The following is a 20,409-nucleotide window of genomic DNA, read 5'->3' on the forward strand; positions in this document are numbered from 1 at the left end:
GGGCTAGCTTACTCAGCTTCATGAAATTCTTACTAACACTGGCTATGGGCCATATGCCCTGATTGTAGCCAGGAGCTTCTGGTCACAAGAACACAGAACCATGAGAAGTTGTCTGCACATTCTTCCACCTACAGAATGGGAATGCAAAGAAGAAATGCACAAACATAAGCTGGGTACTAATGGCTCATGCCTGTAAACCTGGCTACTCAGGAGGCTGAAATCTGAGGATTACAGTTTAAAGCCAGCCCAGTCGGGAACATCTGTGAGACTCTTACTTCCAATTAACCACCAACCAACCACCAGACAACCAGAAGTGGTGGTGTGGCTTAAAGTAGTAGAGCACTAGCCTTGAGCAAAAGAGTTCAGGGATAGTACCCAGATTGTGTGTTCAAGCCTCATGACAAAAATAAAAAGCCCAAACATATACAGTAGTGTATGGTTTAAAACAAAACCAAATCAATAACACAGCTGTTAGAGGGTGATGTCAGACATGGGAGTATCTGATTTCTTGTGCAGCATTTTTAAGTACCTAATGGAGCTTGGAAAGCTAGCAGCACATCTACTCTGCATTTAGTTGTCCAGTGGTCTCAGGAGACAGGAAGGAGGGGATAGAGGGTCCAAGAGAGGACCCACCACCTGAGAGAAGAGCCAAGTGGCCACAGCAGGCCTATGGTCTAGTCTCTCCTAAAATCCTCCCTGTTCTAGTGTACTGGAGGCCCTGGTTGAGGGGACTTGCTTGTACTGGTGCCAGGGAAGATGGAGGAGGGGCTTGGAAATTTCTGAACCATTCCATACACTGACTGGAAGTGATAATTTGAATGTGAAAATACCCTCCACAGATTCACCAATTGCAGGCTTGGTTTCCAGCTCATGAATTTTAGAAAGTGAGTATATCCTGAGGGTTCTGCCTGAATCACTCCTGATGTATTCATAATAAGAAGACATTATGGGAAGTGCTGAAAAGTAGGGATGAGCCTGCTGGGAGGAGCTAGTTCACTAGGGACAGATCCTTGGGAGATGTATGTTGCCCTGAGTTCCCTTTTCCTTTTTGTCCACCATAAATCCAATAAGTCTGCTTCATCACCACCACCCGCCCACCATGATAGATTTGAAAGCTCTGAAACTGAGCTAAAGTAAATCCATTGCCATTCAAAAGTTGCTTGAGTCAAGTATATTGTTACCACAATGAAAGTCAGATGCACACATGTGGGTTTCCTTCCAGATCAACCGGCTGGTGATCGGGCATGATAGCACAGGCATGCATGCAGGTTGGTTCCTGGGCAGTGTCCAGGTCCGAGTTCCTCGCCAAGGCAAACAGTACACCTTTCCTGCCAACCGCTGGCTTGACAAGAACCAGGCTGATGGGCGCCTGGAGGTGGAGCTGTATCCGAGTGAGGTCGTGGAGATCCAGAAATGTATGGAGGAGGCCGGGTGGGACCTTCAGCATTATTTTCCTGTGGGGGGAGGAGAAGGGACACTGGGGTATATGGGTCTTATCTACAGATAGCGGGAGAGAGGGATGCTGGGTGTTGATAATGGGCTACCTGTTCCACTAGGGAGACATAAAATCTAATGCTAAAGGAGAGGCCAGAAGAAAAAGAGGCAGTGTTCAGGGCTGATGTGTGTGGAGGAGCTTACTTTTCTGAGATGCTGAGAGTCAGTGGGAGCTGCCCCCCATGATTTAGGGCATGTGATACGTGCCGTAAACCCTAGTGGGCTAGAGAGTTTTGACTTAGAGGATGAGGAAGACATTGGGTCAACAGCCCAGCAGGGGAATGCCCCTGCCTCATCTCTGTATGTCAACATCTATCCTGAGAGTAGCTGCTCACTGATCTTTCCATAGGAGTCCAAGTAACCCTAGGCCAAACTCTCCCCTCTCTGGCTAGGATTCCTCTAGTCTTTTCCTGGTGCATTTTATCTCCCTATGCTACAAAGTCTCTTGAATGATTCAAGCATTAGTCAAGAGCATAAATAAGCAGTAGTTCAAGATAAAGATAAAAATTAAGAGCCAGGCACCAGTGGTTCGTGCTTATAAACCTACTTAGGAGGTTTGGATCTGACGATCATGGTTCAAAGGCAGCCCAAGCAGAAAAGTCCCTGTGACACTCTTATCTCAAAAACTAGAAGTGGAGCTGTGGCTCAAAGTAGTAGAGAACTAGCCTTGAGCAAAAGAGCTCAGAGACAGTGCCAGGCCCTGAGTTCAAGCTCCACAATCAACAAAATAATAAGATAAAAAAATAGTTCTCTTCCCTTTCTTTTTCCCCTGTCCATTCCCATTATTATTCAGAGGTAACGACTTTAATAACTTTAGCTCATTCCTCAGATACTCTTTCTCATCACTCTTTAATACTATGTATGCTTCTCCATTTGTTGATCTTTCAACATTAGGCATCATCCACTGATATCCTTTTATAAGAAAAAAGATTTAGTGTATCTAGTGCACACACATGTGTACGTATATACACATCTCTTTCCAGTCTTCAGTATTCAGTCTTTACATTCTTAAGACTCTGTAAAATTACTCACTGCTGAGTCACCTGCTGTATGATATTTACATGTCATTTTATACACCATCACCTTTAAATCTGTGTTGTTTCCTCTGTAGCCGTTATTGCCTGTTAGTCTGCAATGGCTACCGTCACAACAAAGTTCTCTGGGCTGCAGATGGTCACCTCCTTGCTGTATTATGCTCTTCTCACAATCACACCACTCCTGGTGTCTCTCTGTGGGTCTGAATTTCCTCTTCTTAAAGGAGTCACATTGGATTATAGCCCACACTAAAAGTTGTATTTAAACTCAATCACCTCTTTATAATCTCATCTCTAAATAAAGTTATATTCTGAGGCCCTGGGGGAAAGAATTGGAAGGGGTTGATGTAATTTAGTACATGGCTCAATCTTATCTTGAGAAAACTCTGGAGGAATAGAAGTTCTTCCCATATGTTCTGACTCAGTGGGCATCCTGATGTTTATCTTCCTTCTATTCCATTCAAGGTACCGTTCTGGAGCCCTCTATCCCTGCTTTAGGCTATTATGCAACTGCCATCCTTACCATCTTTTAAATTTTTCCTTTCTTTGTTCTCATTTTTTTTGGACCCTGTGGCTTCCTCTTTTTAATCAATACATCTTTCACTAGCAGACTCCTGTGAAGGTACATTGAGGAAAACCAGGACCTGTCAGTCTGCAAGTGTCTTTCATTAAATCTCACAATCAATCCATAGTTGGGATTGTTCTCAGATTCTGAATTTTCACTTTCATTGGAATTTAGAAAAGAATTATTTTGCAGAATAAGATTTATTACTCCTTTATATTACACTTGAGAAATTCAGTGATATTCTGTTTTTCATCTTTTTTATTTTTTTTAAATTAATAAAATTGTCTTTTTTTTTTTGCCAGTCCTGGGCTTGAGCTCAGGGTCTGAGCACTGTCCTTGGACTTTCTCAAGGCTAGAGCTCTACCCCTTGAGCCTCAGCACCACTTCTGGCTTTTTTCTATGTATGTGGTACCAAGGAATCGAACCCGGGTCTTCATGCGTGCTAGGCAAGCACTTTAACCACTAGGCGAAACTCCCGGCCCAATAAAATTGTCTTTATTGGAGTTAAATTACCAAAATATTTAAAAAGTCTTGTTTTAGTATTTGTATTTTCTTACATGCTTGCTTTCTTTTTTCATATATTTTTATTGTAATTAATAGAAGGGTTACATTATATTCACCATATAGAAGGTGCACTACTTCACAAACATTGATACCCTTTCTCATGTCTTGGTCCCCATTTCCCTCCCCCCTACCCCTCATCTTATTTCCCCCCCTTCCCTATCCAATTTAAAATAACCAAATACGCATTTATCCAATATATCAGATAACAAAGTGAAATACTATAACAATATGAGATAACCAAGGGACAGCAAAAGAGATGAGAGATAACATAGTACATTAAGGGCAACAATCACTCATTATATGGCTTTTGTTTTTATATTCTAGAGGCCCTTTCATTTAGCATCATACTGTATGGCCTTATGTATCTAGGTTTTGCTCTATTGCAAATCTCTGCTAGGAGCGGCCAAGGTTTCTACTGATTATGACAAATGAGGAAAACCATTGAGACTATGTTCCTTTGAGTCTGGCTTACTTCATTTAATATGATTTTTTTTCTAAGATTTTCCATTTCCTTACAAATGGGGTGATGTCATTCTTTCTGACAGCAGCATAGAATTCCATTGTATATAAATACCACAACTTGTTGATCCACTCATCAACTGAGGGGCATCTGTGTTGGTTCCATATCTTTGCTATGGTAAATAGTGCTGCAATGAACATCACTGTGCTAGTGGATTTAGTATGCCCTTGTTTCTGGATGGTTGGGTAAATGCCAAGTAGTGGAATTGCTGGGTCATAGGGGAGCTCTATATTTAGTCTATTGAGGAACTGCCATACTGCTTTCCATAGTGGTTGAACGAGTTTGCACTCCCACCAACAGTGTAGTAGTGATCCCTCCTGGCTACATCCCCTCCAGCATCTGTTGTTATTAGATTTTTTGATCCTGGCCATTCTAACTGGAGTGAGGTGGAATCTTAAGAGTTGTTTTGATTTGCATTTCTTTTATGACCAGAGATATCAAGCATTTCTTCATGTGTCTATAGGCCATTTTTATTTCTTCTTCAGAGAAGACTCTCTTTAAGTCTTTGGCTCATCTTTTAAATGGATGAATTTCTAGCCAATATTAATATATCCACACTGAACCAAGAAGACCTAACCCAACTAAACAGGCCTATTTCAAGCTCTGAAATAAAAATTGCAATAAGAGACCCTCCACCTAAGAAAAGCCCAGGGCTAGATGGATTCACAGCTGAATTCTACAAGGTCTTCAAAGCACAGCTCACACCAATATTCCTCAAGCTCTTCAACGAAATTGAAAACGAAGGCTATTTGCCAAACTCATTCTATGAAGCCAGTATAACCCTCATCCCCAAACCAGACAGAGATTCATCAAAGAAAGAGAACTATAGACCAATTTCTTTGATGAATATTGATGCAAAACTTCTCAACAAAATACTGGCCAACCGTCTATAGACTCATCAAAAAAAATCATACACTGTGATCAAACAGGATTAATCACAGGGAGGCAAAGCTGGTTCAACATACACAAATCAATTAATATAATTCAACACATCAACAGGAGTAAAGATAAAAATCACATGATTGTCTCAATAGATGCAGAAAAGGCATTTGACAAGATCCAACACCCCTTTATGCTAAAAGCTCTGGAGAAACTAGGAATCCATGGAACATTGCCCAGTATAAAAAAGGCTGTGTATGACAAACCCACAGCTAGTATTATACTTAATGGCAAAAAGCTGAAGCCATTCCCTCTAAAATCAGGAATGAGACAAGGATGCCCACACTCTCCACTCCTCTTTAACATAGTATTAGAATTCCTAGCCAGAGCAATAAGGCAAGAAGGAAGCATAAAGGGGACCCAAATAGGGAAAGAGGAAGTGAAATTCTCCCTCTTTGCAGATGACATGATTCTGTATTTAAAGAACCCTATAGACACCTCTCCCAAGCTCCTTGAGCTGATTCAAAACTTTGGAAAGGTAGCAGGATATAAAATTAATCCTCAAAAATCAACTGCCTTCCTCTATGCCAACAGTGAGAGGAACGAGGCAATAATCAGGAAAGCAACTCCTTTTGCAATAGCCCCAAAGAAAATAAAGTACCTAGGAATTATCTTAACTAAGAATGTAAAGGACCTTTTTGATGAAAACTTTAAAACTCTGAAAAAGTAAATTAAAGCAGAACTGAGGAAATGGAAAAACCTCCCATGCTCCTGGATTGGAAGAATCAACATCATGAAAATGACAATCTTGCCAAGGGCTATCTACAAATTCAACGCAATACCCATCAATATTCCAATGTCATTTTTTAAAGAAATAGAAGAGGCAATCCAAAATTTCACATGGAATAATAAAAGATCCCGTTTAGCAAAAACACTTCTTAGCAGAAAGAACAGCGCAGGAGGAATTTCAATACCAAGCTTTATTTTTTTTTCTAAAAGCTTGCTAGACCCCATCATTGTCCCAGACACGTTGAATTTTGTGATGCCTCCATCCTGGAAACTCATGGACTCTTCAGTTCAGAGACATTTCTGGGTTTTTTTTTAATTCCTGCTGTCCTCCCCCCTTCTCCATCTTCTCTTCTTCCTCCTCCTGTCCCTCCACTTTTTCTCCTCTCCCTTCTTTCTCTTCTCTTTTTCTTTCTCCTTTTCTCTCTCTTTCTCTTTCTGTCTTTCTCACTCTCTTCTCTCTTGCAGTACAGAGGTTTGGACTTAGGTTTGCTAGGCAAGTGTTCCTATCACTTGGTAGAACACTCAGTCTTGATTTTGCAGTATTTACGAGTTCATTTGTTTTAGGTAGGGTCTTGTAATTATTTCCCAGGCCAGCTTTGGACCACAATCCTCCTAATACTGCCTCTCAAGTAGCTGATGTTTGGTTTGACATCGTGCCTGCTCCTCATTCATCTTTTATTCTTAGGGGATTTCCTTTCTTCTTTTAGGACATATTCTTGACTTTAGGCTATTGCCTTTAGGCTGTCCTATTTTAGTTCCCAGTAGCTCATTCTTATTTTCCAAAGATTCCTTATTCTCCTGCCTCATTTTATAGAACCCTGACTGCCTGTTGTGCTGAGTACTGACAGAAGGCAGGATCACTGCTGTCACCCAAGCTCCTGTCATCCATGTACTATTCAAGCTTTGCTCTTAGCTGAGCCCAGTTTTTGTAGTTCAGCATCTTCAGGTTGTCAGCTAGTCCTCTCATTTTCAATCCTCAGTTTCTCACATTGGAAGATCCTCGTATTGGAAAAGAAATCATAGTATTATCTAATAGGTTTGCCAGGAGGAGAAGTGTTTTAACAGTCATGTGGACAGATGCCACAGTTCTTCTGGGAGACACCTTGCACTTCGTTGAGAAGTGCCTTCTACGGGCACATACCTATAACTCGTGTTTGTCCTCTTAACATCTTGATAAGTAGTCCCGTATTGTGTCATGCATTTGTTGGTATGTTCTGAAAGGTGCCTATATTTAAATGAGCACTATCATTCCAACCCCTTTTCCTTTACTGAAAAGAAGCCAAATAAGTGAACAGATCTTTTTTGCCAGTCCTGGGGCTTGAACTCAGGGCCTGGGCACTATACTTGGGCTTTCTTGAGGCTAGCTCCCTATTACTTGAGCTACAGCACCACTTCTGGCTTTTTCTTTTTTTTCTTTATTTTTTATTGTAATTAGTAAAAGGGTTACACGATATTTGCCAGATAGAAGGTGCATTAATTCACATACATTGATACCCTTTCACATGTCTTGGTACCCATTTCCCTCCCCCCCCACACCCCACACCCGTCTTGGTTTTCCCCCCTTCCCTATCAAATTTCAAATATCCAAATACAAATAAATTCAATATATCAGATAACAAAGTGAGATACTATAACAATATGAGATAACCAAGGGACAGCAAAGGAGATGAGAGACAACATACTACATTAAGGACAACAATCATTCATTATATGGCTTTTGTTTCAATATCCTGGAGGTCCTTTCAATTAGCTTCATACTATGTGGCCTTATGTATCAAGATTTTGCTCTATTGCAGATCTCTGCTAGTAGAGCCCAAGGTTTCTACTGATTATGACGGATGAGGGAAACCATTGAGCCTAAGTTCCCTTGAGTCTGGCTTACTTCACTTAATATGATTTTTTTCTAAGTCTTTCCATTTCCTAACAAATGGGGCGATGTCGTTCTTTCTGACAGAAGCATAGAATTCCATTGTGTACAAATACCACAACTTGTTGATCCACTCATCAACTGAGGGACATCTAGGTTGGTTCCATATCTTTGCTATGGTGAATAGTGCTGCAATGCACATTGTTGTGCTAGTGGATTTAGTATGTCCTTGTTTCTGGATGGTTGGGTAAATGACTTTTTTTTTTCCACTTCTGGCTTTTTCTACATATATGGTACTGAGGAATTGAACCAAGGGCTTCATGCATGCTAGGCAAATACTTTACCATGAGGCCACATTCCAGGCACTGTGAACTTATGTTTTGTTCCCTTCTTCTCTACAGTGTCTGTCTTAGTTCTTTTGTCTGTTTGGTTGGTTTTCCTCTTTGACTGCTATACTAGAATATTATAGACTGGATTAAATAAAGAGCAGAAATATCTTGGCTCACAGCTTTGTAGATCAGAAAGCCCAGTATCAGGTGAGGGCCTTCACCCTTCGTAAGAAAATAACAGAAGTATAAAGATAAGAACGAAGAAGGTAAAGAAACTCATATGATTCCCACTCACAAGGATGGAGGCCTCATGGAAACTATTCAAGGCCTCACTTCCTGCAATGGCAAGTTTCAACATGAGTTTTGAAGAGATCATTCAAAGTTTAGCTAGTAGGAAGACAGAAGGGTACATTAACTGACAAACTGAGTCACCTTCATTCCTGATACCTGAGGACACAAGTGACTGGACACTGGAGTCTGATAGCTTAGACTTCTCATTTTCACCACTTACTCAGTTTCCCATTTGTCCAGCTATGAAATGGGAATAATGTTACTTACTTATGATATTAGGAAGAATGTTTGATAAAATGGTGCCTATGAGGTACCAGGCATGTGGAACAGGTTTGAGAGGGCTTGTTTTATTGTTCATTGTTATTATTACTGAACGTCCCATTTTTCCCCTGTGTGCCTGCCCAGTGGTTCATTACGAGGTGGAGATTTGGACCGGGGATATAGGTGGTGCTGGCACTACTTCCCGAGTCTTCATGCAGATCTATGGTGAGGAAGGCAAGACTGAAGTGCTGTTCCTCTCCAGCCGTTCCAAAGTTTTTGATCGGGCATCCAAGGATATCTTCCAGGTATGTGTTGAGGAGACAATTGGGTGCCCACAGAAATGCGGACATCACTGTGTTGCCTTGTATGATTGTATTTCCTCAGCTAATGCCTACTCAAGAATGGGGTACATATCTCCCCAGCTGTGGGGAGACATCATCTGGAGGACAGATTATGTCAGGACTCCCTTGGCATCCTAGAGGGGGGCTTCTTAGGGGCAACTAAGCACGGTGAACTTAGGGAGAGAATACCTGGATGCTTGGCTGAGTTCTACTTTGTGGACTTGAAAAGTAGCTTCTCTCCCCAGACTTGAGATTGAAATGAAAGGATAGGGCTAGACCCAGGGTTTTTATCTGTGCCTCATGTTCAAATCACCTCCTATTGGAAGTTCACTGGGGATCTTTATTAAAATGATTAAGTCCTCAGGCTTGGATATCTTTCTTTCAAAAAGCTCTACCAAAAATACAAACATACTGCTAATTCTGGGAACCACTGGAATGGGTGGTTCTCATTTGACCAAGATGGTAGCAGGGCCAAGTGCCTTATGTACTCCCCAGAACGGGGCCTCTGATTCCCAAGCTTGGTGACAGGGTCATGCTTTTTAGGCAATGCCTTGAGCCATGGTGGAGCTTCATGCTGTGTTGTAAGTGTTCTAGTTCTCTTCTCTTCCATGTTTGCAAACCTATAAGGGGAAAAGATGCAAATCTGGGCATGTTGTCCACAGGAAGCAAGGATGCAAGGTGAAGGGTTAGTCCCTTGAGTCTCATGTTGGACATGAGAACATGCTTGTGAATGCACATGTGCATCAGCAGATATGTGTGTGCACAAGAGGCATGCAGTATGTATTCATAGAATGCTCACAGGGAGGCTATGGGAGAGTGAATAAGTTGAAGATATGAGTTAACAGACCGAGCTCCTACATCCTCTTAAGTAGCTGAGAAGGATGAATTCCACTCCCCCTTACCTCTGGGCTCCATCTTGGCTGTTAATTTTCTCACAGAGGTGTTTGTTTGACCACATTGTGGATTCATGAAGAGAATATCCTGGTTAAGAGACCTGTGCTTTCACCTAGGCCTGGAATCAAATCGTAGAATACCTGAGTAACTATGGACTGCCTACACCTCAGTTTCCCCTGGCACTAAAAGGGGATAACTGGTGAGACTGGGTTGCAGGAAGGTTCAAACACCACAAACAGAGGCTCACCAGTATTAAGGTGTCCATGAGAAGACTGAATATCAAGGATGCTGTGTGAGCCTCCTTCCAAGGTCTGCAAGGACAGTCCTCAGCTCAAGTGAGGTCCTTCCTGAGAAGGAAGACTCAGGCCTCTCAGACTGAGGCAGAATCCATCTACATGTCCAGCCAGCCAGTGCCCACTATGCCCAGGGGGGAGAAACACAAAATGAAGGTCTTTGCCCTTAGGCAATTCACAACTCCAGAAGACAGGTGGCCAGGATTAGAGCTAGGTTGTGAATACCCTCTGAGCTCTCAGATTGCAGGAAAAACACAATCAGGCTGTGTGCTTGGGAGGGAGGGACCTGGGGCCTGAGGATGTGGGCTAATTTTTTTTAAAGCTTACTACAAAAGTTCTATCTGCTTAATGCTGAATCTATTACTGAAAGAGAACACAGAAAGGCACCAAGATTTTTTAAAAGAAAAAGTCATAATAAAGCATAGTGATTCGACTTCAGTTAGGAGAAAGGTGGAAATAAAGGCAGACCAGGGCAAAGAAACAGCCTTCGCAAAGATAGAAATAGGACTGGTAAAAATAATGTGTGTGTGTGTGTGTGTGTGTGTGTGTGTGTGTGTGTGTGTGTGTGTGTGTTTGATAGATAGAAATAGGAGACTGACATGGCCACAACTGAGTAGAGGATGAAAGAAGTGTGGGTGGGGTTGGAGTCAGGCTGGAGGAGCCAGTCTGGATATGGTGGGAGAGGGAGCGGGAGAGCCTCAGAGGCTTCGGAATGTGGGTGTGGGCATCTCCAGCTGCAGTTCAGCACCATGGCCAGTTCTTGGCTCCCCAGGGAAGGCAGGGAGCCACCCCAGCCACTGCCCTGCCCTTTGCACAGCTGGAGGCAGCAGATGTGGGTGCGATCTACAAGATCCGACTGGGCCACACTGGTGAGGGCTTCGGGCCCAGCTGGTTCGTGGACACGGTGTGGCTGCGGCACCTGGTAGTGCGGGAGGAGGACCTCACACCAGAGGAGGAGGCCAGGAAGAAGAAAGAGAAAGATAAGCTGCGGCAGCTGCTCAAGAAGGAGCGTCTGAAGGCCAAGCTGCAGAGGAAGAAAAAGAAGAAAAAGAAAGGCAGTGATGAGGAGGATGAGAGTGGGGAGGAGGAGTCCTCATCAGAGGAATCGTCCTCTGAAGAGGAGGAAGAGGAGGAGGAGACTGAAGATGAGGAGGAGGAGGAAGAGTATGGACCTGGGATGCAGGCAGTAATTGAACAGTACAAGTTTGAAGCTCATCGTTGGCTGGCCCGGGGCAAGGAGGACAACGAACTTGTCGTGGAGTTGACACCATCGGGCCAGTCGGGTCCTGAGCGTAAGCCTTAAGAGGGGATTGGGAGTGGGAGGGAAGGCTGCCTCTCTCATATGGAGCAAATAGGTTGGAACCCATCATGGTGCCTCGATAGCTCTCCTAACCTGCATCTGGAAAGCCACTACTAACCATTCTGTTTGGGCCAAGCAGTGCCCTTGTCCCAAGGTTCTCAGGAAGAAGCAAAGGCTTTTGGTGGTGCTTAATATAACCAAATGTGGGGGGTAATGGTGGGAGACATTGCTGAGGTCCAAGGCTGCTCTTGGTTTTACGGTGAAGGTGGGAGAAAGGGTGATTCCAGGCTGGTGTAGACCTACCTGTAGGTTCTTTTTGCTCACAGAATTAGCCTGGATCTGAGAGGCTGGGCCCAGGTCCACCTCAGAGCTCAGATATCCTCAGTGTTGCACTTCTCTGTCTCCAGCTAATACTTACGAAGTCCAAGTGATCACAGGGAATGTACCTAAGGCCGGCACTGATGCTAACGTCTACCTGACCATCTATGGTGAAGAGTATGGAGACACAGGAGAGCGGCCCCTGAAGAAGTCAGACAAAGCCAACAAGTTTGAGCAGGGACAGGTAAAGTGAGGGCTTTCTGGACACTTAGGTGGATGGGAGGAAGTGACTCAGACATGAAGTGTGGTGGTTCCCATCGTAATCCTATCCAGAAACCTGTCTACTTCATTCAGTCTGCTCAAGTTTGATGACAGGGCCTCTTGTGTAATCACCAGTGCCTCCTATGGAGGAACAAAAGAATTTAGATGGTCTCCTCCATGTGGAGCCCAACGTGGATCCTCAGAAACAGCCAGGGCAGAGTATCAGGGGCTGAGTGGACTGGGCAGAAGTTTGTGGAGAAAGACTCTCTGTAAAATGGAACCGGGGAGGACTGAACCCTGGCAGATAGCTCTTGGGTAGACATACACAGGACAGTGAGTGAAGAGGTAGAGGTGAGAAAATGGGAGGTCAGCGTGAGGACAGAGCATCTCCTTACTGTGCTGTGGCTGGTACAAACTAGTACTTCGCAGAGAAGCGCGTGTGATCGTGACCTTGAACATCAGGCTGGGAATCTTTCACTGTTCCCTGAGGCACTGGGACACTGGAAGCAGTGAGCACACCTTCTAAACCTTCAGATTTAACACTTAGAAGGAAAAGCATGAAGAAATTAAGCTGTCATTTTTATACTTGGAAGTTTTACAGACTCCCTGCCCTTTCTTCTACCCTTCCTATTTCTGCCTCACCCCCACATCAGGTTCACTCAACAACTGAGGAAAGAAAATAGTAAGCAAAACCCATTAAAATACTCCTTGCTTAATTTCTTTGCAATCATTACTTTTCAGCCCTCCTAATCACAGCTTGATGATCTGAGCTTGTTTCTGGGTTTAAGTGCTCTCCTTGAATGCTATAGCAATTCTATTTACATACTGAGGAAATTTGATTATGGTTTGCATATTGGAAAATAGTGCAGTCATAGCAAGAGGCCTTAAGTTCAAATCCCAGCCCCACCAAGCAAAAAGACAATGTTAAAACCATAATAGTCATCTGCTATGTAAGGACATTTCATAGTCAATGACAAATGACATCTATGGTGATGGTCTCCTAAGATGATCTTACCTAGTGACTTCACAGCCATCTTACGTTGTATAATTACACTCTCTGGTGTTCACATGATGGTGAAGATTATATATTTCTCAGAATGTGTCCTCATCATTAATTGACCCATGACTGTTGTGTTGTTTCCTAATTAAATGATTTGACTACAATTATGTGGAATGTCCTTATCTTGGAAAATTCATGTTGAAATATGTAAGGATAAAAGATTGTGGTAGGCTGAGTGTGGTGGCTCACGCCTGTAATCCTAGCTACTCAGGAGGCTGAGATCTGAGGATCATGGTTCAAAGCTAGCCAGGGCACTAAAGTCTATGAGACTCTTATCTCCAATTAACCACTAAAAAATGGGAAGTGGGACTGTGGCTCAGGTGTAGGGCAGTAGCTTAAGCTGAGGAGCTCAGGGTGGTCACCTTGAACTGAGGAGCTCAGGGACTGCACCCAGGCCCACAGTTCAAGCCCAATGACCCACACGTACACACACAAAAAAGATTGTGGTATCTGGTACTTACTTTTAACTCATCCAGTAAAAAAAAAAGTAAGCAGGAGAGAGAGAGTAATCAAGACAGAGAAAGAGTCATTCAGGGAAAAAAAGGCACCCAAGTGCAGAATTTAAGTGAAAGTGTGCAAACTTGCAGTTGTATTATTTCTGTAAGATTTCTGAAGGTTTGAAACAGTTTTCTAAATAAAGAGTTAAAAAAGTATAAGTAGAACATTCCATCCACTTGTGAAGGCCCAGTACTGTCCCTGTCCTCCATGCACTCGGCACTTCTAGACATATGTGTAATTCCATCTTCCCAAGAAAGGGGGAACAAGTTCAAGACTTCTGTTACTTTGGATTTTTACCTGACTGGTAGCAGGTGCTTAATTTAAAAAAAATTGTGTTTGGACCCATATAAGCTACAGAGACATTCTCTGCAAACATGGGTACTCACACAAGCTGTCTTCTCTGCCCTCTTCTCAAGGTCACATCACCTTTCTTCTCCTTTCACCTTGCTGGATACAATCAGAGTGAGAATGTCCCCTGGCAGGAGCAGTTTTAAGAAAATCACAATATTCAACAAATGCCAAGCTAATAAGCTCTGCATATTCCATCATCCCCATCCTGATGGTTTTGTGTCTGGAGACGTAGGAGAGTAGTCCTGACAGTCAGGAGACGAGAGGGTAGTTCTCAGGCCCCTCTGACTGCTACTTCCACCCTTCCTAGACAGACACCTTCACCATCTATGCCATTGACCTGGGGGCTCTGACGAAGATTCGAATTCGCCATGACAATACAGGCAGCAGACCAGGCTGGTTTCTGGACAGAATAGACATCACTGATACGAACAATGAGATCACGTGAGTAAGCTTGAGAGAAGGGAAAGAGACCATATATAGGTTTATTTGTATATACATATATGGAGGTTTATAGGTTTTATATATGTATATAGGTTATATATAGGTTTATAGATACACAAATATAAATGTATAGATATATGTCATTAACTACTAGCACCTGGTTTTATCATGATATATATATATATATATATATATACATATGTAAGAAGCAGATGTCAGGTTCTTCCTAATGAATGTTCGAGTGGGACCATCAATATACAATCTGTTGTGCTTCCCACCCTCAGGCCACATTGCCTCCTCTCCAAGAAGGGCCCATCAATAACTGAGAGGCCAAGGAGCCCCTCCATGAGGAGTAAAATGAGCAGAGGATGGCATCCCAGTTCCTAGGAGGGATTCAGGGTGGCTGAGGGCCTGCCAGTACCTGAAATTCAACATTCGTTGAATGCACTCTTGGCCTGTAGCTTGTCTCTCGGAGGATAGCTTCTTATTGGGCTCTCCTTGGTGCTAAGAGGTGCAAGGGACAACAGCCTTAGCCCGTCTCTCACCCCACTTGTCCCAGCATTCCAAAGGGGCACAAAGCTCAGCGTATAGATGGTCCAGGGTATGATTGCCCATGAGATTATTGTGGTGGCACACAGGAGCCCATGACTGGAAAACCAGAGTCTGGCCTGGATGCCTTCCTTAAGCTTTTGTGCTCGAAGCTAGCACTCTACCACTTGAGCCACACCTTCATTTCCAGCCTTTTGGGAGATAAGAGTCTCACTGACTTTCCTTCCTGAGCTGGCTTTGAACTGAGCCTCTCAGATCTCAGCCTCCTGTGTAGTTAGGATTACAGGTGTGAGCCATGGATGCCTGGCTTTATTTCCTCTCCTGATAAATGCACTTAATTATGCCAGCCTGGATTATTTCTTGAACTGTTCTGAAAATCTCAGGCTTGAAAAAAGATAAAGTTCTGTTGAAATATAAGGCTAGAAACAAACTGAGAACATCCCACTCCCCTTCTAGCTTGGTCAGTGCTAGTTATTCTCTGCCATTGATTTGACATTCTGGTCCAGCCCAGAATAATTTAGAATAATTTAAAAATTATTGTAGCTTTGTAATCCATTTGAGTATCTGTCAGTACTTGTCCTCTTTCTTTATTCTTTAAAAATATTAGCTGTTCTTACCTTTTTCAAATTAAGACATTAAGTGACTTGGGGAAAAAAAGAAAAAGGTAAAGAGAATAGAAAAAAAAAAACCCTGTTGGAATTTAGATTACTCTGCCATTAAATGTATGTGTGAAGGACTTCAAATTTAGAATGTTAAGTGCTACCTCCCAGGTTGCCTTTTCTTCTTACCCAGCTGGTCCTTCATATATCTTGATAATGCCTTATAATTTTCTACACATAATGGCTACACATCCTTGTTAAGTTTGTGTTACATTTTTATTGCTTTTCTGAATGAAATCTCATTACTCTCCTCTCTCTCTTTTTTGCCCTTTCCCCTTATCCTTCTGTACTCTGCTCTTTCTTTCTTCCTTTCCTCTTCCTCTAGCCTCATTCTTTCTGTAGGTTTCACTGGTTTAGACTTGGTTAATGAAGATAAAACAAAACAAAAACTTCTCCAGTAAGGCTCTTGGTAAGCCAGCTTCATACAAAGAGACTCAGAGCCAAGCTTACTTTAAGAGGTAGATATAAAATCACAGAAGACTAGGAAAATAGAATTTCAATGGCAAATCTCTTATCTTCTGGAGAGAGACTGTCTCTGCAGTGTTCTGGGCTCCCTGAGGTCTCTCTGGCCTAGCCCGGCATGGTGGCTCACGTCTGGAGTCCTAGCTACACAGGAGGCTGAGATGTGAGGATCATAGTTTAAAGCCAGCCCGGGCACTATAGTCTATGAGACTCTTATCTCCAATTAACCACTAGAAAATGGGAAGTAAGGCTGTGACTCAAGGGTTAGGGTGGTAGCTTTGGGCCAAAGAGCTCAGTGATAACACCCAACCCAGAGGTAGGGCTGCAGCCTTGAGCTGAAGAGCTCAGGTATAGCACCCAGGCCCAGAGATCAAGCCCCATGACTGACAAAAAAAAAGAGAAAAATAAACCAAACCACATCCTTAGAGTAATCTGAATACCATAAATGAATATAACTTACAATACAGACTAAGCTCGATGTTTCACTTGGAAGTGAGGATTTTATCCATAGTCCCAAGCTCTGACACAAAACTTGAATAAACCTCCAGCTCACTCTGGGCCATGTACTTTCTTCCCCTTAACATACTCTAAGCATTGTGGTATGCACTGAGCATACCTAGCCCCAAGCACCTGCATGCCTCTCTCATTTGTTTCTCAAAACACGCCTGCCTGCTCCCTTCCATAAGCCCTGAGACTTGCTTGGGCAGGATTGATTCTTATGAGAGGCCTGGATGGAATCACAAGGCCCATCTCCTCTAACGTCCACATGTTTGTTGGCAATGAGAAGGAGGCCAAGCTTCTAGCACCTGCTCTGGTTCTGTCTATGAACTGGTATTGCAGCTGTGTGCATGATGGGGGCCTTTGCAGGCCTTCTGCAGGTGTCTCTGGGACAATGGAACTTGTGCTCCACAAAAGCCAGCAAGCTTCTCTGCATGTGTTCACTAGGTGTGAGTGGGAGGACTTGTGCTTTTCCTTTCTGTCTTTTTTACTTTATTCCCTCTCTCCCAGGTTCTCCTCCCTAGGCCTTTCTTTGTGAGTGTCCCCCCCCCCCCCCGTCCTTTTCCTCACTGACTTCCCTTTCTCATTGTGTCTGCCTTACCCTGACTCCACCCCTCTTTTATCTCTTCTCTCTCCTATAATTTAGAGCTACAGCCTATTATTCAGAAGTTATTTGGATGAATAAAATTTTATGTTCCCATTCATACATTTAAAAGCCAAGAAGTGGAACAGTATTCATTTTACATGGAAACACTGATTTAATGGCCATTTCACTCCTCTTACTCTGAGTTCCTCCTGCCTTTTCAGTTATGTCCATCTCCCACCCATCTGAGCCCACATTCTGACTGTTGCCATAGCCTTGCCCATTGACTCTGCGAAAGTGCCGACATCAATGGTGTTAGAAAGCAGGAGGAGAAAGGAAAAGGCTGGACTGTTTAGGACTGTTTATTGAGGCACAGCAGCAAGGCTCAGCAGGCTTCCCACGGGAATGGAGGTTATGTGAGGGGGTGGATTTGGGGGTCAGGATTATATGGGTCTTAATGAGGAAGCAGAAAATAAAAACCAGGCTATAGTTTCTTGGTGGCCAAAGGTGGCTGCATGCTTGGCCAGGCCCAGAATGGAATGTCCCCCCTGTGGTGAGGAGCTTTGGCTAAAGCAAGATCAGCACACAAACATGCACCTGGTGCTTTGATTGGCCCAGAGTGGTACTGAATACCTTAGGAAAAATGAAGCCCCAGTCAGAGTGGAGCCCCAATCAGAGGCCAGATCCTCAGAGTAAATTGTCCACCCTCAGACTTGGGCTAGTTCTCAGTGGGCCTTTATACATTAGGGCAAGCGGGTCGGGGGAGGGGGAGCTCAAATGAAGTGCAATGAGGGCTGATTCTTGGAGCTTGGGAGCTAGAGGGGAGGTGCCTAGCCCATAACCGTGTGGAAAGTCCAGGCCTGGCTGAGGAGAAAGAAAAGGAAGGGAAATAATACCCATTACCACAATAGCATTACAGATTCTTAAAGTAGCCTTCTTTTAGCTAGAAAGTATGTTCCAACTATTGGATAGAACATTCATGAAAACAAGAGCCATAAGTTTGTCCAAAAAGATAATATTTTTGAGAGTTTCCAAAGGCTAAATCTGGCAACCCTAGCACATAGAGGAAAAGGGACTTGCTCAAGATCACAAAATGTTACAAGGGAATTCAGTTGTGAGATACAGAGAAGCCACACTTTGAGAAGCTGAATCACCAGTCGTTATTAGAAAGCTAGTGACTATAGGTAGTCACATGACCCCAAAAACCTTGAAGCCTCCAATGTGCTGAGTTAAGTTAGGAAACTGAGGGTAGTAAAGAAAGAGCAGAAAAACAGTCTCAACAAACCAGATTAACTCTAATAGAGAGATGAAGAGGGATGCCATGGTGACCCAAGGAGAGTCAGGAGACAGGAGGCATGGCTCAAAATGGCAGCAGAGGTGGTTGGAGGCTAAAGAAGGTCATGGTCAGAGGGTAGTGTCACAGTGAGCTCAAGAGTTCAAAGGTACAGGTGCAGGTCTGGCAGGTCCAGTAACTAATTACTCAAGTCCCTATCCCTCTCTAGGAATTCAGGCAGGCCCAGCCCCTGGGGGTGGAACTCCACCTCCAAGAACTTTTGGAAATTACCTATCATCTATCCCCATCTGCACCAGTTAGACCCGGTATCCTTACTTCAGTAGAAGAGCTGGGATTTATACCAAGATGGTCTGGTTGTAAGGACAAGTTCTTGGTTGCCTGCTCTACTGCTTCCCTCATCCTGTTCTAACTTGCTTCTATCCAGTCACTTCTATCATGAATGGGTCCTGTCTTTTCTTGGAAGTTTCAGACTTTTACCTCCCTTCCCTAGATGGCCCATCTCTGCCGCTCCTTAACCACATTTTATATGATCCAAAGGCAAAATTGGTTCCTTTAATCAGAAGCCATGAACTCAGCATATGTACATAAATCATCTCTGTGCACGACACTCTCTGTTAAAGTAGTTCTGACTCACAGATTGATTCCAGAAAGGAAGTCCTTCTCTGAGATTTCTATGTGGGTTTCTATGCTCCAGGCATGTAACACAGCCATCTTTAATGAGGTATTTGGAGACAGTCTCTCCATGTTTGTTCTCTACTCTAGACAAGTGACTCATGGCTAATTCCCAGTGTGGGTAGAATGGGAGGGTGATGCTGTCAGGGGCAGATGGGGAAAGTTTAGGCTTCACAAAGGGTGCCTCATTCTCAGCCTGAGACTGCTCTTTCACGAGACCTTTCTAGAACATGGCCAACCTTTCCTTCCCCTCCACAGGTACTACTTCCCGTGCCAACGCTGGCTGGCAGTGGAAGAGGATGATGGCCAGCTATCCAGGGAGTTGTTGCCAGTGGATGAGTCCTGTGTCCTGCCCAGTGAGGATGAGGAGGGTGGGGGGCATGGTGACAATAACCCCCTGGACAACCTGGCACTGGAGCAAAAAGGTTTTCTAGACAAGAGCCGATTTTTTTCCCTTTAGCATCCTTCTTCTATCTCTCTTCCTCTCTGAGTCTTCCATCTGTCCTTCCTTGCTCTGGGCTCTAGCTACTTCCTCCTCTAACAGGCAAGCTATCTTGCCTTCATTTCCCTATGGCAAAATTGGTGAGGTCAGGGGCCAGGAGTGGAGGTTCACAATGTTTCTCCTGCTACTCTGGTGGCATGGATAGGAAGACTGTAGTTTGAGGCGAGGTCAGGAACATCTTAAGACCCTACCTGCAAAATGAAGCAAACAAGGGTTTGGTGTTATGATAGAATAGTGCAAGGACCTGCCTAACAAGTGTATGATACCGAGTTCAAACTCTATTTCTGCAAAGAAAAGTAAAAGTATAAAAGAACATCACAGGGAGGTTGAGGTAGGAATACATGTTCGCATGTGTGTAGCATGAGGTTTGGTATAAGGCCCGTGGCTGTGAATGGAGATATTGTCAGGAAAGGAATGATTGAGCTATTCTGCTCTGGCTTCAGCTTCCTCCCTCCAGTCATCTTTAGGCTGCAGATGCATTTGGATCTTGGGAAACTATAAAGCAGCTTTCCAAAGCCCCATTGTGTTTGAGCTCCCTTCCCTGAAACTTCTCCCAGCCTGGAGGAGTCACAGAGGGCAGCTTGCTATGAATCTCTGACTCTTGTCGTTTATTTTTCTCCCCTAATTATCCTGTCACCTCTGATGGTTGAGAGTTTCCTATGTTAGCTGAGTCTACCATCTGTAAATTTGCAATGAAAGATAACTGCTGAACAACACATACCACAAGGAAAGCTATTTATTGAATGGGCTCACATGACTGTAGATCCACGCTGACTGGATTACGAGGCTCACAGTAGGATTGGAAGAGCTGGAGCAATGAAGACAGAAGGACAAAGACAC

General features: G+C 43.6%; 1 protein-coding gene across 3 annotated transcripts in view; it reads left to right on the forward strand.

Annotated features, from left to right (window-relative positions):
• Nucleotides 1-20,409, forward strand: part of Loxhd1 (lipoxygenase homology PLAT domains 1) — a 128,346-nt gene that overhangs the window by 63,023 nt on the left and 44,914 nt on the right. For 2 of the 3 annotated variants that reach the window (XM_090353573.1, XM_090353574.1), the window contains exons 17-22: nt 1,223-1,415; nt 8,738-8,898; nt 10,939-11,413; nt 11,829-11,983; nt 14,217-14,350; nt 19,326-19,492. In XM_090353573.1, coding sequence (XP_090209699.1) covers nt 1,223-1,415; nt 8,738-8,898; nt 10,939-11,413; nt 11,829-11,983; nt 14,217-14,350; nt 19,326-19,492 — 1,285 coding nt within the window. The remainder of the gene's footprint in view (nt 1-1,222; nt 1,416-8,737; nt 8,899-10,938; nt 11,414-11,828; nt 11,984-14,216; nt 14,351-19,325; nt 19,493-20,409) is intronic. The other variant, XM_090353575.1, reaches the window with a different exon arrangement.

The sequence above is a fragment of the Megascapheus bottae genome, chromosome 19 (genome assembly GCF_031878675.1).
Source record: "Megascapheus bottae isolate mThoBot1 chromosome 19, mThoBot2.hap1, whole genome shotgun sequence".
Lineage (NCBI taxonomy): Eukaryota > Metazoa > Chordata > Mammalia > Rodentia > Geomyidae > Megascapheus > Megascapheus bottae.